Genomic DNA, 18,374 nt, shown 5'->3' with positions numbered 1-18,374 from the left:
CAGGTGGAGCGACGCTGGGAATAAAATTATGTCACCTCATGTGCCGATAACGACGGGTGCTTTCCAAAACCTAAAGGGCGCAGTGCCTGTGGGAGCCAGTCGGTCGTGGTTTCTACGCCATGTCAATCGGGCACACAAAACGGCTCATGCTGACTCTGTAGCAATAGCATTGTAGACAATACAGGCTAACACACACATACAGTACGTTGCATGGCTTGTAGTGGCTGAAATGTACTGCTGCTGTTACTGTGGGTTGTTTGGTTATCAGCTGAAAGAGACTGAATGTCACGGAGAGCAGGCACTGGGAATAGCACGATTTGTCCTGCTCTAACAAGTGTAAAAAAAACTACTGTCAATCAAGCACAGACTGTACACGCCCCCACAGTCCTGAGAGGAGGTCTAATCGGGCGAAAACACCTGTGTGGGTGAAGTATGGGTGTCAGTGCTAAGAGGAGGCTTCCTGAGTCTGGGTATCGGTGTAATGCAGAAATATCAGCAACAAGAAACTGTGGCACATGAATGCCTGATGTGGGAGGTCTTTTAGAAACTGCAGAGCATACCACCCAGCAGGTGGTCACAGCCACAGCAGACATTTAGCAGGTGTTACTAATAACATTAACGATGGTTCTGTATATATTAAATCTGTATACTGTATAATCCGGAGTCCGTCAGGCTCCAGTTTAAAATGTATTCCTTGAAAAACGTGGTAAACTGCCACTAAAGCTATTTACTTTCATTATGGGCACAGTGGTGATGTAATGTCTATCGCTGCCATCTTGGTGGGAAAGTCGTAAAAACAAGAATGCAACGATTAAAGCCAAGATTGCAAACTTGCTGGGTACCAAAAGTGAAAAAAGTGCACAGCTTGCTACACAATTTTCACCAACCGTTTGTACCTCAAACTGCTTGACTGCAAAAGCCAGCTGGCCTCACAAGCCTATAGATGCTCGTCAATAACCAGCTACTCTCGCATAGCCCAGACCTGTCTCCACACTTTGGAGATGTGCAGGGGTGTCTTAATACAACCGGATACACAGGAGGAACTCAACAAATGAGAAGCAGGAGAAGATAAGGACGGACAGAGAATATTACAGTTGGCAACATCCTCTCAGGGGGGTAAAAGGATCCAATGAACAGCATCAATATTCTCTGGTACTGGCTTGAGAGTTACACACTTGAGTACGAGCACAGTCTACTGTTGAGGATATCTGATGTATCCATTCAGCCTTTATCTAAACCAGGAGGTCCCTCGAGATACATTATCTCCATTATAAGAACGACCTGGCAAAAATATATGAGGACAAATGAACCACAAAGTAAAATGTGCCACATCATACCATCATAAATAAAGCACTGTGGTGCTACAGAGATGCACCGGCCTACAAATCATATTATCCAGACGTGAGGGAGCATGTTTGTTTGGTACAGACCCCAGCAAAAAAAATCACATCATCATCATTTCTATATTTTTGTCAGTGAAAATGAAATGCAAAAATTACCCACAAAAAACTGTGACTCATAGCATATTTTCTAAATATGCTATATCACAGTATATATCCATATAAACCTCAAAGACCAGACTGTTAATAGATAAAATAATCAGATGGGAATGTCTGTTTCTGGCTGAACCTGACAGATAAAAAGGAACAGTCATTGATTTACAACATTGCCCACATCAGCCTACACTCAGAGAAATTAAAGGAATAAAAGATTGTATCATCTCACTGTTCATATAGTCACACATTTCTGACAAGATTTCCAGCACATCCTCATTTCAGATAGATGGCACATGCACCTCGCTCTGTAGTTTAAGATTCACAAAGCACAGTAAATGTGTTCTCAAACATCATGCACTTCCGGGGCTGGGTATTGCTTGAAATGTTTCGATCCATTGCAGAATCAGAGTTTTGGTACCGATACCGAAGAAAAAAATACAGTCTAAAATTGGAAAAAACTGATCAGATCAGACGTTTGATGCCTTCTTTAATCGTTTTACGGGAAACATAATCTCAAATAACGAGTCATTATTTTTCATTATCACAGAGTGCATGGTGAGCTGACCCTTTCAGGATCCCAGGGTGTGCTACCAGATATGTGCACTAGGTGTCAGGATGCGCCGTGAACTGCAACACACCACATCACATTGAAGCACTCAAAAGTTGCTGAAGCTGCATTGGCATCAGCAGAGTCACCAGTAATCTGTCTCTGAACCACAGATTTATATAATAGGGAGGATTTTCTCTCCCCTCGCTGTACTCTTTAGAAAAAGAATGAAAAAGCCCAAAGGCATGAGAGATTAAGAGAAAGTTCTGGAAAGTTAAGTTCTCAGAACGGGGGGAGATAATGTTCTGTACTGCCTGGCGGAGAGGGGGAGACACCTCTTCCCCATTTAACCTCTTCTATCCCTCCATCTCTCTCACTTCCTACATCTCAGTATTTACTCTCTCGTTTTCTTTTCTTTTGCCCAGTCTCGGTCCCTATCCTTCTGTCCTCTCCTGGTTCTCTCTGGGCCTTGTCCATCACACGGGCCGTGGTTTAGCCGCAGCCTCTGGGGTTACATAAGAGACAGATGACTGGTGATCGTTGTTACGTCATAACAAAGATGTCTTGTTTCGCTGACAAACCAGAGAGGCTGCTGGCAGGGCAGAAAGCATGCCTTGAAATGTCTCCCACACCAACTACACCATACGAGTGTCGCTCCCTCAGAAACCTCTACCTGTTTGATCCACGGTCCGTCAGATATCTACCAGGGGACCAAGATCTTGCTGCCTTGGCCTGCTCCATTGCTTTGACGGGTTTCTGTGTTGTTATTTGCTCTTCACCTCGATGCAGTCAGGAAGAACATCCTGCTGACATCAGTCAACTGACGCACAAAACCTTTATTCTCTGGTCTTTATGCGAAAGGTAATGATGTTGTAATGTGACACTTTTCTGATCCCAGTCAGAAAAAAATGTCTTTTTTCTTGCCCTCATTCCACATGAGAGTCAAAGCGACAGGGTGGATTTGAACTGCCTTCAAAGTTCCTCTTTAACTTGCAGTCCTGAACGCCCAAAAACTCCCAAAAAGGAAAGATATCAGAAGGCAGGCTCTGATTGGTTTATTTACGTCAGAAAACACTGATTGATCCACTGAAGTTCGACCTGTTCTGACAAGCACTGTTCTGAAGCCTCAAAGGCCCCGATCGTTAGAATACAAACTATCTGCCCGACTACAAAAAGAGAGAGAGACAGGCAAGAACAGACTTTACAAGGATTAGCCCATGAGTTTGCTGGGAGGAAAGGTCATGACAAATAGAACAAAAACAATCAACTCCGTGTGAAAAGTGTAGAAATGCCCATCTACGACTAAAACAGACTAATGCAGTGCTGCCAGTTGTGAACATGGTGTCCTATGCTCAGCAGCAACACTGAGGAAACCGCTGTTACAACTAATGATTGGTTTCATTTGTCTTTAAGTCTACAGGATGTCAGAAAAAGAACAAATCCTCATATTTAAAAACCTGGAACCAGAGAATGTTTTGCATTCGATAAATGACTTTTCTTTTGAATCGCTCAATCAATCAACTAACTGTAGATAAACGCCTCAGCTGCTCCGTTGTTTTTTAGAGACGAACAGCAGTGCGAAAAGACCAACATCAGCTTCCCACCGTCTTTTCATTCAAGGTCAGCCTGCATATGAAAAACGGAAGAATGATCTCCAAAATGCTATCTTTCAGATATCCAGTCGAAGAAAAGGGGCCATTCAGAGTGGGAGTGGTGTTTTCACAGAACTCAGACAACAACAGGAACACATCATAGTAGCCCGGCTTGTCCTGAGGACAATGAGCCGGCTGTCCCGCTCACACTTCACAATCGACTGAAGGAATGAGGAACACAAGCAGAGAAGTGACTTGTTGATTTCCCAGTGGCCATGTAAAGCCACCAGGCTCTTATTCAGACCAGCGAACCGCTGACTACGTTGATTCCTACGCCACATGCGAATGACTGTATTAGTTTGTGTCTTGTATTGTTTTGTTGTGTTTTTAAGGTACGTACCTATTGTTGAGTTTGTGTTTTGTACCGTCTCTTGTATATTTGTTGTTGAGTTTTATGTATTTTAAAAAGGCCCATCTAGCGACAGGCATTGCAAATTAGTTCTGGCTATACCTGCTGTGGTGTGTGCGAGCACCGTTCTCCGGGCCTGAAAAGTGCCTTACACCTGCATTCTGTCTAATGGGCAGCAGGGGGCGACTCCACTGGTCTTTTCTACAGTCTATGGGTGTATGGCATTGGTTTATGCTACATACTTGTCCCTATACAAATAAACATTAAATAAACCAGGTTGGATTTGGCTTACGTCTTTTTTACTAGACTGATTTTAAAGAAATTTTATTACTTTTTGGTCTAAAGTCTAGGTTTGGTCAGCCTTGTGCACAGGCTCTCACCACCAACATTCAGGATTTCCTTCTCAGCTTGTCCTAAAGAGCTTAAATATTACTGTGTTCTTATCTGCCTCAATAACGTGAAATATGGTCAGTACAAAACAAGGCAGCATTGTACTCAAACAGTTCTCATGGTGTTTATATTTCCACCATCCCATCACAAACGGGGATGACAATTTGATGAAAATCTGTCGTTTTATCACAGCCACCTGCTGACAAACGAGATTGGCAGTGTTACGGGGTGTAAAGTTGGTATTTGTGCCAATCTAGTCCTCTGAAAGCAACATTTGTCATTTCTATTCCATGAAGAGTCTGTTACCCTCCAGTCAGGTGCACAATGGTACATATCAACATGGCTCTTTATGCATCGTCATCGGGCTTTACTGACTCTTGATGGACGTGGGAGAACCACAGAGTCGACAAGCTCGAAAAAGAGAGGGAGAAACAGCGGAGAATAAAAATCTATCAGCCTCGAGTCTCTCATTCCTCTCTTCCCACACTGCATCCCTTCAGCGCTCAATGCTGCTGAGAGACAACCAGCTAGCAATCAGACGACAAATGTAGAGACAGAAGAAATGAAACTTTAGAAAGGCAGGAAAACAGAAACAGAGACTGGCGGGAGACAGGAGTGAAACGTCTTGGTCGTGGTCATTTTAAAGATTTGCGTTCACTTCGCCTGACAGCTGGGCAGAAACAGAGGCAGACAGAGGAAAGAAAAACAGAGCTTACGTCCAAAAACAAAAGTGTACCCGAACTCTCAGTCACAGACATTCAGTGCAGTTGGCATGGATAACCCCAGGCTGTGTTTTGGCAGAGGGGGTCACTGCTATAGCGGTCTCAAAGACTCCTTTTAATCCTCAGTCACTTGGACAGAGGGGCTGCTAGCCCATTTCACTTGGCAGAGAGCTTAAGGAAGACAATCACATCATTCAGTGGGCTGGCCACAGTTTACACCCTTGTCTTGTCTATCTCCATCTTTCTCTCTCTGTCTCTTTGTAGCATGCTAGCATTTATCTTAAAGTATTTAGGATTAAAATGTTGTTTCAGTAAGTCACTAAGAAAAATGTAATCAGATACTCCAGCGTGGGAACCTGTGCCTGCGTGGTTTATACAGTAGTTTGTTCCTGAGTTATCAAGCACATTACAACAATTTCAACACACACCTGGATGCCACGCTGCCCTAAAATACAAACACACACGAAGTTGTGTTGATTGAAAGTTTGAACTGTAGGGTTAGAGTTCCTATCTCCAAAAACGTTACCCCTAAATACTACTTAATGATATGTGATAACAAATAATGAGGGGGCACCTATCTGAGCCTTTTATTTCCCCAAGAAATCGCTCTCAACAATAACATCTGACTGCATCACAAACAATACACACAGTTAAGAAATACCAAATATAGGAAAGGTCCCTCTTCAGTGCTTTAAAGCCAGAGCCTCCTCCACACAGTGCAGCAGCCAACAGCAGCAGATACACAAGCACACACACACACACACACACACTCCATACATGCATATGAAAAACACGTTAAGCTCTTTGCAAAGCAGTGCATTCACTCTCTATGTGTGTGTGTGTGTGTGTGTGTGTGTGTGTGTGTGTGTGTGTGTGTGTGTGTGTGTGTGTGTGTGTGTGTGTGTGAGAGAGAGATGATCAAAGGTTCTCCTCAGAATAAGCATTCCTTCTTCAGCATTCAGCCCCCTCCTCTCTCTCCTGCTCACCCACTGGTGTTAACCATTTCCTACACGGTGCAACACATAATACTACACACACACACACACACACACATAGACATACACTTGCATGCACACACAGCGCTCAAGCACCCACGCAGACGCAGTGACGCTCGTGTCGTCCCAGATCCAGGAGACTGTAGCAGGCCACATGAGCTGGGTCGTGACAGTCTAATAATCCTGGGAAGCGATTTTCACGTTATTCCTCCTTTTACAGACGGGTGCCGATGTGAAAGTATCTTTCGTATTAACCCGAATTTAATAAAGGTGAAGTGCAAGTTAAGATTACAGTCAGCTACAGCAGGTTTTTCATATCATTCTCTGCACAAACCTCACTGCTGACATGACAGGGCTGAAGGTGACCGGTGAAGATCTGCACTGCTCTCAGACCCGGGGGGGGGGGGGGGGGCAGACTAGCAGTGTCTGCAACATTCACGTAACAGCAAAAAGCGCTAGAATTGAGGACGCTGAAGTGCACACAAAGCCTCAGGGGTCAAGCCAATTACAAAAAGGCGTTCAGTGACTGTGTTGAGGAAACTGAGAACCCATTGGCCGATTTACGACAATCCAGCCATATTCACAGTCTTCCCTGCGTGACTGCTGGCCGGCAGTCTTCTTCTGTGGTTATAAATACAGCCTCTATTTGAAGCTTCACTTTGCATTATGCATGGATCTGCTATAAATGGTCTAATACCAGACAGACCAAACCAGACGGACACAAAGAAAATCTGACGACACTGACCGTCCCACTGCAAACAGAAGTCCACTACGGTGATCAGACATCTGTTATTTAAGAGAAATATCTTTTTTTTCTCTCTATTGTTAGTAGCCCAGCTGTCAATAGCTACACAGAACTACGAATGTTCATTGGTGGAGGATTACATCTAAAATTCGTCACAGTATCATGCGATTTCTAGTGGAACTACAAATAACAACTGGCAACCATTTTAATAATCAATTATTGGTTTAGGAATTTCTTCATTTCTGATTCCAGCTTGTAAAATGTGATCTTTTTCTTGTTTTGTGTATTTTCTCTTCTATGATACAAAAAAAACGGATATCTTTGAGTTTGCTGACATTTTCGCAGACCAAAGAATTCATAGACAATAATCAGAGGATTAAGTGATGATGAAAATACTTTGTCAGTCCTTTGAGGACGTGGTGGTGTGGTGAGGTCATTCTTGACAGCGATTATAAAATTGCTGAATGCGTGTTCTCTAATAAATACCCTGATCAGTGCTCTGCATCAGCAGCCAATCAACCCTAATGGAGTGCTTGTTATTGAGCACTGTGCTGTAAGAGGCTTCTAATGAGCGCAATTCATGGCGAGAATAATCTTAAAATGCTGCGTTGAAGACAGCAGAGCTCAGACTCACAGATTCTTTCTGACAGATGTTGCAAAGCTCAATGTAAAAAAGAGGAACTGTAGAGACAGTGACACTGGAGGAGAGTTCAAAAACAAACAGATAAATAGATCATGCATGAAAAGAAGTAGACCGACATTACTTTATGCCACATGACTGTAGCTGGCGGTAAATAATGGCACTAAGGCAGTGACTTTATATGAGGCGGTAGAAGTATTCCAATGTAATAACAAGTAATGATGAAATGACCCAGATTACATGAATGGGGAGGGGGGCGGATTGCGTAACAAATGATGCAAATTATAGACAACAGTTTACATATTGACAGTAGCTCTCATCGTCTTGGCGAGCGATGCAGCAAGTGTTGGGATGCTAACAGCTAACGGGCAAGCTGTCGCTCAAGGCGCTGAGAGGAAACTGTTTCCACAGTCTTCATGAACAAGAGGACATGAGATGTGACATTACAGCAAAAACAACCACCACACAGAGATACAGTCCATGACGAGGGATACCAATGAGAATAAGGTGTACAGCAGAAAGAAGGAAAAAGAAACAGATCACATCAAAGAGTTCAACTGTCACTCGGGAGATAATCTATGTGCCATTCAAATCTCTTACACGTGTGTGATCTGACCTTAGCAAAGAGGAAACCCCGCCTTACCTTCTCCAGCTGTCATGGTGCAAAGCCTGAGCAAACCTCAGCAGTGAAGTCAGAGAGGACTGCTGCTACACAGCTGATAGCTCAGCTCCCTCTCCCTCTCTCTCTCTCTCTAGTCTCTGCTGCCCTTTATCTCTCGCCCACTGTTTACCTCTCTACAGCAATGGCTGCTTTGTTTTGCTCTCTATCCCTCCCTCCCTCTCTTCTATCTATCCCTCTACCCCCACCTCTCACTCTCCTTGCCTGGGTGACAGCAAAGCCACCTCCTCTGCCAGATGAAGATCTGTCCACACATCACAAGTATGAAGAGGACACAGGATTTGCTAATTAAAGTCCTTTGTGGATAAAGATGTCCACATACATTGAGCCATATAGTTATCTTTCGACTCTAACTCAACCTTAAACCTCCTCTCTCTTCTGTGCACAGAGTTTATATCGGAGCTGTTAGCACACTGTCAAACTGAGCCGAATGCCCGTGTAACACACATAAACACCAGACGTTCTTCTCGGCTCCGAGGCAAACGGATTTAAATTAAAATGCGCCGTCGCCAACGATCACAAAGTCGATTTCAGCGCAGCCGCGAAAGAGAGAAGCCGAGCCTGCGAGGAGCCAGGCGGCTGATGAATGTGACGCTCGCCTCGCTCATAACTGCTAAAATGAGTCATGTTTGCATGTTCCTCTTAGCTTTCCAAATGAACGTTTAGCAGCTCTGCTGAAGGTTGGCTGGGAGGGACTGCAGGGCAAACAAATCTTTATTCATGAGTACTCCTATTCAGCACAATGTTCTTAAAACTCAAATAACCCAAACGAGAGTCTATTAAAGCTATAAGATTATCAAGCAGCTCTACCCAGTAGCTGATTCTTGGACTTGTGTTATAAACTAAAGGACAAAGAATCATTTATTGGGTTTGTGTTCTATCTGCTTTACTCTCATTAAGTGATAAAATAATTAATGACTGTTATTGAACTGCCTTAAAGGGGTACTCCAGTTATTTAGTTGTGAGCTTGAATAAAGTTGGGGGTCTTGCCAGAGACAAAAAAAAAAGATCCAGCAGAATCCAGCAGAGGCTGAGATATCCTGACTGTAGTCTCTAGTATGGGTTAATGCTGGATCCTACAATTCCCATGGTGCAGTTCAATGGCATCTTTCGCCCTGTAAATTCATCATCAGGGTTATTTGTTTTCACAGACTGGGTAGTGACATGAGTAAAATCTGTGGAGGGCCTCTTTAATGCAGGTATAAATAGACGGGAGTCTGTTGTGCAGCACATTGTCAGATCAAAATATGTTACTAAAATAAAGTACAGATATAAATAGCAGGAAACAGCAGCGTGACAGTTTGGGGTTTTATGATGAGCCTGCAGAAAAGTCACTGCAAGTTAGTTTGGTCCAGTTCATAATGTTTGCTCTTATCCTCAGCGGGGCAGTGGGCAGTCCCCAACAGCCAAGCCATCAGCTTACACTGGCGCTCCTGAGTGGCAGGATTAATTAAGTCGTCGCGGAAGTTGGACTCCACGTGTGAAATGTTGTGGAGCGGCGGCTAAAAAGGAGATGCCGTTCTGAAATGCTGACTGCGTTCTCCTCTGCTCAGCTGTTGTCCCTGTCAATGCAACGTGGATGCAGTCAGCTGTAAAAAGGGGACAGAGTCAGCAGTGAGGGCTTCAGAGCCGTTCCACCTGCACAAAGGTCGCAACTCGACAAATACAGTTTGTCCCGTCTACTTTGACATAGTCACACAGTTCAGAGCGATGCCTGTGGAAGTCTGTTTTGGTCTTGGGCTCCACAGAGGGACATCTGAAAGCTCCAGTGGATGCCCAACCTCCTGTGGAGAAATCTCCTCTAGCCCCAGGCTGTCCGTCTGGCCTGCAACCCCCCCCCTTTCTTCCTCCACACACACACACACACACACACACACACACACACACAACATGGAAAATACAGTCTAAAAGAAGCTGACACACCCGAATGCAGCGTGACGGAGAGACGGGCGGTGATACGGGAGAGAAACGTTGACAAAGGGGATGAAAATGAAAGCCTGAATGAAGAAGCAACTGAACGCATCATAAAAACAGATCTACTGTCACAGAGAGTTCTTACATTTTCCCCCTCAACCACGAGCTGCTCAAGATCCGTTCATACCACGATACGCTGACACTACACTACAATAGCCCTGATATTCACAGTGCAGCTGCCCATCCTCACTTCCCACTGCGCTGGGGAGGAAAACAACAACAACAACAACAACAACGGTGACGTGAGCAATGAGAGGATAACTTAACAGCCGGGAAAACATTCCACATTTCACAGCGTCTGGACTATTTCTGAATGACTTGAGATCAACAGCAACGCCTGATTGTTTCATTGAGGGATTCAAAAGGCCTGAGCCATCTGGAGACCAACGTAAAAACACAACGGCAGCAGCTGAAGTCAGTAAAGAGCAGAAGAGAAAACTCACCTGAGCCAGAGGAGGAGATCATGTTCCCGGATCTTTGGACTTCATCAAATCTGCTGAAGATTACATTCAACCTGTGGACAGACGGAAATGAAACGTAAAGAGTCTGCAGGTGATGGCGAATACGTAGAGAGGGTACGAAATAAAAGAGTCAGAAAAGTGAAGCACAGAGACGGACGACGGACAGTGAAAAGGCTGCTGACTGCACCGTCCATCACTTCTGAGGTGAGAAGCTGTTCAGAAAGGGGACGGGCAGGACCAAAATAGATGATGTCCACACAAATGACACACTGGCAGCAGGGCCAGGGGGGGGGGTGCAGAGACATAGGGTCCAGTGTAGGACAAAGAGGACAAAGAGGACAAAAAGGTAACAGAAACGGTCTGAATATGTTTGGTAGCACGTGATATATATATAAAAGTAAATACAGAAGGTCCAAACATGAGCTATGAAACCCTGGAGCTCTTTTTCAAAGGGCTTGTTCACTATAAATCAGATCGAGTGGCTGGAAACATCTGAGCTTGTATCAAATATATCAAAAAAAAGGCATAAAGTAACTTCTGCCGTCTGTATGAAACTCGAGAAACCTCGTGCTCAAAGGGAATGGTACACACCCCAACTCCATCTGGCGCAGTTCAGCTATGAGAGATCCTCACAACATCCACCACACGGACAAAAAGCAGGTGATGAAACTCAACGTGGGAGGAAGAGTCGCTCCTCGGGTATTAAACATACAATATGCTTTTTCTTTTCAGTCGCACATGAAATGACAGTTTCACAGTTGGGAGCTTAAATAATTATAATCCCCAGGTTGTCTGAAATAATCTGGATTACATGGAAGGTGAAACACCTCCACAGTCTGTAGTTTTAAAAAACGCTCAGTTGCCAGTTTATTAGGTACACCTAGCTTAAACGAATGCAGTCTAACACACAAACAGATCCTGCGATGAAGCCGACCCTCATGAAGGTTATAATGTTCAGCTGTTAGAGAGGAGCTGATTCAACTGTGTGGTCGTTTTGGAGGCTGCAGTGTGTGCTGCTGTTGAATTGTACTGTATTATACTGAGAGCTGTTTCTATTATTTACTCTACCCTCATTGATACAAATGGGTTGGACACAATATTAGAAACGCCTCTCAATATTTCTAAAACAGACCAAAACAAAAACTATGATATAACAGAACAGAACTACTGTATTATAACCAGGACTGTTGCATTAGACTGCATTATTTTAATACAGGAGCACCCAATAAACTGTAAAATGGCACGTGACCTGCGTACACGGTGCACATTCGTGTCTGTGGGGAAGTGTAAGTGAGTGAGAAATGATGCAAAAGCAGAAAAGTTTAGAAGGAGACGAGACAAACGACAAGACGGGCAGCTCGTACCGTGACTGTGGCAGGCCCTTTTTGCTGAGATCCATCCTCACCCTCTCTCCCACATGTCTGTAGATCTCCACCAAGCAGCCCATAGCTCCGTCACGCACCTGATGAGGACCACATGGAGTCAGTAACAACTTCATGAAATGTTGGTTTTTCATTGATCCTACGCATCAATCTACCATAGCAGATCTGATAGTATCCTACAGCTGAATTACTTCATGTTGCCACTAGGGGAAGACCGACGTATGGGGTGTTGTAGCATGAATACTTAAGACACCAGAGAAAAATCATACTGACAGGAAACCACAAGATTCGATTAATTATGTAGTTCTTGAAATAGAAAAGAAGATAATTGCAAACACCTCACACAAGTAAAACGCTGCCAAATATTCCATTTACAGCAATATGACAGAATGAAAATGCTATTTGTACTTCATAAATGTCTTCAATGATTATCAAAATGGTCTTTGATTAATCACTGCTTTCATCATTCTGTGTCAGTTATTATCATTTCCCAAAAAGTATAGTCTTTTCAGACAGCACAAAATGTCCCCAAACTGCTCTGAGGTCCTTAAAACCAAAGACTGGAATACATTTCACCACCCTGGACAAAGTAGATGGAGGGACTGGACACACCTGGCTGGTGGGGTCCCCCAAAAGGTTACATATGTGGGGGACTATTTTACTGAGGGTCAGGCCGTGAGCTCCGTATCTGGAAGACAAGAAGTGAATCCACTAAATTTGACAGGAATTTCATGATAAATACTGTCGAAACACACGACTGGAAAGACGATTACATATCGAGGAGAATGCAAATGAGGAGGTTCTACCATCTTTACCACTAAGACCAGTATAAGTGACAGAGCAGGGAAGCATTTGGCTCACGTGTTCAGCGTGGCGATGAGGCAAAGGCACACTCCTTCTCTGCTCCTGTTGTTCTTATGTTTGAATCCTCCCAGCATTCGGTCCCACACATACTGCAACAACACACACACACACACCGATAGAACATGTGCTTTATTGTTGTTGGAATGGATCGCTGCAATAACATACATTATATAGGACGGGAAAGTTTGTTATGCTACCTAACTTGACAGCACGCCATACATTCTGTATCACTTTCATCAGGTTTTCAGATCCGGCTATTCAAAGGTTTAAATACTGCTGAGTGATTCAATCTATGTGCCGATACTGTTTACTGTAGGCAGTCAAAGTGGGGCATCAGCTGACAGGGGTGGGTTGTGTTTGATCACAACATCACAGGCTTTGACAATCAGATTAACTGCAGCAGCTCAGCAGTGAGTCTGGTTGTTCAGGAGAACAGCAAGAAAAAGAATACTGGCAGCAAATCTACATTAATCATCATTCGAATCACTCTGAAATCAGGAACTCGTGTGTCGCTACCTGCGGGGTGGCAGCTTGTTCCATGATCTTCAGCAGCAGCGTTTGGTCTTGGTCTCGCACTTGATCTTTCGCGTCTCCCAATCGATCAATAAGGCTGGGCAGAACTGGGGGGGGGGAACGAGGAAAGAAGAACATAACTGGTGGGCAGGAATGAATAAACCAAAACGCAGGAACACAGAAGCAGGAATCTCAGCTGTGAGGTCATTTATTCTGACTCAAACAAGGTGCAGAAAGAGGGGAGGGGGGGTGATAGTGAGGAGAGAATAAAAACACACCCAGGACAACACAATGTCATACTTCAGTTATTCAAATGTAGAAGAAGACGAACGTGATAATTAGAGTCTGTAAGTCAGTAAATCTGAGGCAAGAGGCTTTTAGCTGCAATAAGAAAATGATGGCAAGATAACACAAAAAAACAAAAAAAAGAATGTGAATCTTACCTGTTCCCACCTGGGTCCTGAATCGCTCCTGTAACCTTGTCACTAAGGCAGATAAGAGGTCCAAGCCGAGCAGAGCCACCTGGTGGAGACAGACGTTTTACTACTTTTTTACAACAAACTATGGAAATAACATTTCCATACAAATCTCCAAAAATGTCATGGATTATTCATTATCACAAATCAATGGAATAATCATTGCTGCAGCCCTGGACAAGCCCTGGTCGAAGGCTGCGTTCAAATCCTTCTGTTGCAAAGGATCATGGGTAACCAGAACATTTTTAGGTTGTAAGCTTCTGCTGTGCTCGTGAACGACGCCGGCCTCCTGCAACCTTCACAGCATCTAATTATAACACGATTGGGACTCAAATAGCATGTAAGTGACATTTACAGTCCCACACCGTGACTGTGCACCCTCCGACCAAGCCTTGATACATATTCACAAGCCCCTCCCCCAGCAACTTTCCTTGTCTTGGGGTGAGAGAGCTGCTCAATGAACGTCTAGTGAGAGTAGCCCTGCTAACACCATAACAACACTCACGCATCACCTGGACTCCTGTCCAGACTATGGTGCAATTTTTGGAAACTCTGATCGTGTTTAACAGGAAAACTGACCATTAAGGTTATAATGGAGCAGTGCAGCTCTACTGCCATCTGGTGGCACCACAGCAAACTAACAAAGGACTAATCAGATCCAGAAATACTTTATTGATCCCTGGGTGTACAGTACCAGTGCTCCCATTCAAGAGTAAAAAGCAGCATAAAAGTATGTACAAAATATAAAAAAATAAGAAATAGAAAATGAAAAATATACACATTTACACTATTTAAGTGAGAAATAAAAGTAAAAAATACATACAATAGCAATATGTATATGTATGTATTGCACTGACATTTAAGAATAACTAGTGAGGTAGTATATGTAGAAGCAGGTCCAGATTTCCAGTCTGTTTATTGTCTGACACTCAGAGGGAGGAGTTGAACAGTTCACAGTTGTGACAGTGCAATGGTAAACTCTTACCTAAGGCATGCCAGGGCAGCCGTGCTACTTCTCCCTGCTCTGGAGCCTGTGGTCATGTACTCATTTTGATTTTATGCTATCGCATACAGTATTTTCTTGGAGGGACAGGTCGTGAGCGTTCCAGCAGGCAGCAGGCCTGGTGTCTTCGGGCCTAATCCTCAGATCAGTCCCTTTGTTCTCCAACTGGAGGGAATTACAGTAATTAGACTGATGAAAGCCCCCCCCCCCAACAACAAAAGACTCGATGGGAGCTCTGAGAGGGGATCAGCGGAGTCTAACAATGGTGTAAACCTCCACAGAAACTCCACTTCTCAGTGTGAAACGCTAATCTCAAATCTAGGTTCAGCTCCTCTTGGGTTGGGTCGATGCAGGGGGTCTTTCTCCAACCTGTCTTAGTGCGACCACTGGAGCTAAACGCTCTTTTTTTCCTATTCCTTTTCTGAACTCGGGGGGGGGGGGGGGGGGGAGTCACAAAGGGACCATGGCAACAGCTGCACCCTGTGTTTGACTGCGAGTTCAACAGAAGAGAGGCACAGAGTAACAGTCCAGTCCAGTGCAGAGGAGGATGGACAGACTCTTGCTCTTTACAGACAGATGGCTAACTCCCTTTTGCCATCACCCACATCCGGACCCCCCAAAATACAAATACACACACATGACCCCCCCTTCCTGAGGCTCTAGACCCAAATCTCACAGACATCATCCCTTCCCAAATCCTCCTACCCGAAATCCTCTGTTCTCATTTCTCCTCCTCCTCTTGTCTGCAGTATTTCGGTGTGACATGACTCAGCAGACAATAAATACGAAGTCAAATCCTGACCTGGAGACTGAGCTACAGTTCCCTTTACCCTTTGAAATAAACAGGGATCGTCCAGGTTCGTTCTCTGCTAGCAGAGAGAGGTTCCTCTCCTGTACAAATCAGGAAAAACATCATTAAAAAAGGCAACAGCTGGTCATTTAAATGCGCTGTTTAGAATGAGTTTGATACGCCGTGGGAGGAAAAACTAGTGCTGACAACTTCATTGATTACCTTTCATGCTTAGGTATGAATGTGATACGGGTTTAGATGTCGCCAGAGCGAGGAAAGGGGACGGACACACTTCAGAAAGCAGAAAAGTCAACTGATGGAGCGGCTTGTGGCTGCTGCAGAGAGCTTCTCCAACACCGTCAACAAATGGTAGGAATTACAAATGATGCTAACTTTGCCCATTAAAGGAGTTCAGTCCACTCTCACAGTGTGTTACAGTCACCATGTACGTCTATGTCCCCTGCCCTTTAGTCTTCAGCCTAGGGTTTAGAGCAACCAGTAGCCAATGAAAGTATGCAAACATTGGGGGCCGGGGGGGGGGGGGTCTGATCTCTTTGCTCTGTACAGTGCTAGTTGAAAGTCTGTAAATAAAGACAAATATGTAAAAGCTGACAAACACCATGAAGTGTATCCTTGTTTCAGAGACAACTCAGTGCATACTGCAGTTTGAATGGTTTTCACTGGTGAAGGCAGAAAACCACTACAGAGAACCACTCCCAGACTCTTCTCCACAGTCTCACCGCTAAAAAAAACATGAAGTGTTCAGACAAATTCACACAAAAGAGGCTGGTTGTCTCTCGTCTATGGCCGTATGCACTGAGCACCTCATTTACATATCCAGCTCTGATTGGGCAGTTCCCCTCTGTGTATCTGTGCTGTGTAAGAATGTGTTTTGTCTTGTTTGGACATGGAACAACTTTTCTCGACCCGCTGTTTTCATGCTGTCTGTTGCCACTTGCAACATCTTGAAATGTTGGACCGACGTCCCGCTGCTTCTCGTGTCTTTGAGACAGTGAAAACGAGTGAGAAGCTCGTGTGGTAAAGGAAGGTAGGACAGGTCCGGGCGCCTGCTGTTAATCAGCAAAAGCTTTGTCACAGCGGCCAGGAGACAAAAGAAGCCCGTCTTCCAACTCTGCAAACAGCAACTACAGACACCACAACAGATCTGACCACATTTAAGATTTAAGAAACTTGCAGAGGGAATTCTTATTCCAGAAACGTACTGCTGGATCAACGCACTAATCCACTAACATCAATCCCAGTTCACTACGACACGTGTGCCCCTCCATCTGTCTCTGATGCAAAGGGGCCTTTGAATGAAATCAAGGATTGCCTGTCATCTCATTACCAGTGGAAACACCTCACACACACACACATGCACAGAGTTGTAAGCAGACTTAAGTGCAGACACACACAGAAACATGTCGCCATCTTGGCAGTGATTTCCTCTGAGTCAGGAGAACGGCGAGGTATGCTGTCCTCTTCCACCCAAACTTTAAAAGAGGAACATTTAACACCACGCAGAGCAATTCGGACTGTATAACACAAATCTACCTCTTCAAGAAGGAGCTCACAACACACACACACACACACACACACACACAGAAGGCTGTAGTTTATTGCAAAGTGCTTTATGATTATGCAGCATACCTGGCCCTCCCTCCCTCCCTGCCTCCTTCCCTCCCTCCCTCCCTGTCTCTCACTACACAATACTAACTTGATTCTGATGTCTCAGGCGTTCCCATAAAAGCTAGGGCTTTGTCTAGACCAGGTCTATTTTCAAGACCAACTGAAATTACACTGCAGCTGTAACTCACGAGCCAAAAACTCACAAGCCTGCATTTTCTTTTGTATGCAGTAGCATCGCAGAAATAGGACCAAATACTTTAGCATCCAAAGTGTTTAAAGTGCTTCTGCTAAATCACCGTTAGCTCGCTAACTGACAAAAGATGTGCACTTTTTCCTGGTGGATGTTTGTCGGTGGCTTGTTCACTAGGCCGCCGCACAAGACGAGACATGTGCCTACGTTTGTACAGGGACATGAGCTAGAAAGCTAATGTGTGCTGCAGACTACAGGCCGTCTCTTTTGTGTCTCTGCCGTCTCTGCCGTCGGCCCCCGCTGCTGCCATGGCGGTGATTTGTACAGTTTCAAATGAAATGTTCTGATTGTCTGTATGTAGATCGTTTCTCTGTCTAGGTAGACGGAGTTACGGCATGCTGACTGGTGATGGCAATCACCTTAGTTAACATAAAAGGTCACTCCTGTGTCATCTACTGTTGGTCATGGGGCAGCTGCATGATTATTTGGAGCTGCTCAAGGATAGGCTGAAAATACACAAATTGTTGCCAGAGGGGAAGAGTCTTTGGCTTTGACACAAGCCAACATACTGGAGATCATTGATGGACAAGGGATGGGTCGTTCTGTCGTCATGCCAGCATTTACAGACTGCAGCGTTGGTGTTATCATATTCCTGAGGTGCGATTAGCCGGCAGTGACCACACGGTGACTCAGCTTCATTCAGCAGAGCTCAGAGTCCCTCGGGGGGGGGGGCACGGTGGCAGATAAACGATGGAATGTACAGTAAACACTCATTATGGAAAAACACCCGGCAGCACGCATAAAGACACAGAGAGACACAGAGATGAATATAGTGCACACACACACACACACACACACACACACACAGAAAACAGAG

The 18,374-nt window shown here is 44.6% G+C and overlaps 1 protein-coding gene and 1 non-coding gene across 7 annotated transcripts in view; one reads left to right on the top strand and one right to left on the bottom strand.

Annotated features, from left to right (window-relative positions):
- clasp1a (cytoplasmic linker associated protein 1a) overlaps positions 1–18,374 on the bottom strand; it is a 62,590-nt gene that overhangs the window by 27,757 nt on the left and 16,459 nt on the right. For all 6 annotated transcript variants that reach the window (XM_070914216.1, XM_070914214.1, XM_070914209.1 and 3 more), the window contains exons 2-7: positions 13,853–13,931; positions 13,413–13,516; positions 12,894–12,985; positions 12,645–12,720; positions 12,015–12,112; positions 10,633–10,703 (exon numbers count right to left, since the gene is read on the bottom strand). In XM_070914216.1, the coding sequence (XP_070770317.1) occupies positions 10,633–10,703; positions 12,015–12,112; positions 12,645–12,720; positions 12,894–12,985; positions 13,413–13,516; positions 13,853–13,931 (520 nt within the window). The remainder of the gene's footprint in view (positions 1–10,632; positions 10,704–12,014; positions 12,113–12,644; positions 12,721–12,893; positions 12,986–13,412; positions 13,517–13,852; positions 13,932–18,374) is intronic.
- LOC139293326 (U4atac minor spliceosomal RNA) lies at positions 14,310–14,436 on the top strand. The gene has a single exon (XR_011597942.1). It is a non-coding gene; the product is annotated as a U4atac minor spliceosomal RNA (small nuclear RNA).

Source organism: Enoplosus armatus, chromosome 11 (assembly GCF_043641665.1).
Source record: "Enoplosus armatus isolate fEnoArm2 chromosome 11, fEnoArm2.hap1, whole genome shotgun sequence".
Taxonomy (NCBI): Eukaryota; Metazoa; Chordata; class Actinopteri; order Centrarchiformes; family Enoplosidae; genus Enoplosus; species Enoplosus armatus.
The sequence above is the reverse complement of the archived record's forward strand: the minus strand, read 5'-3'. Positions and strand labels throughout refer to the sequence as shown.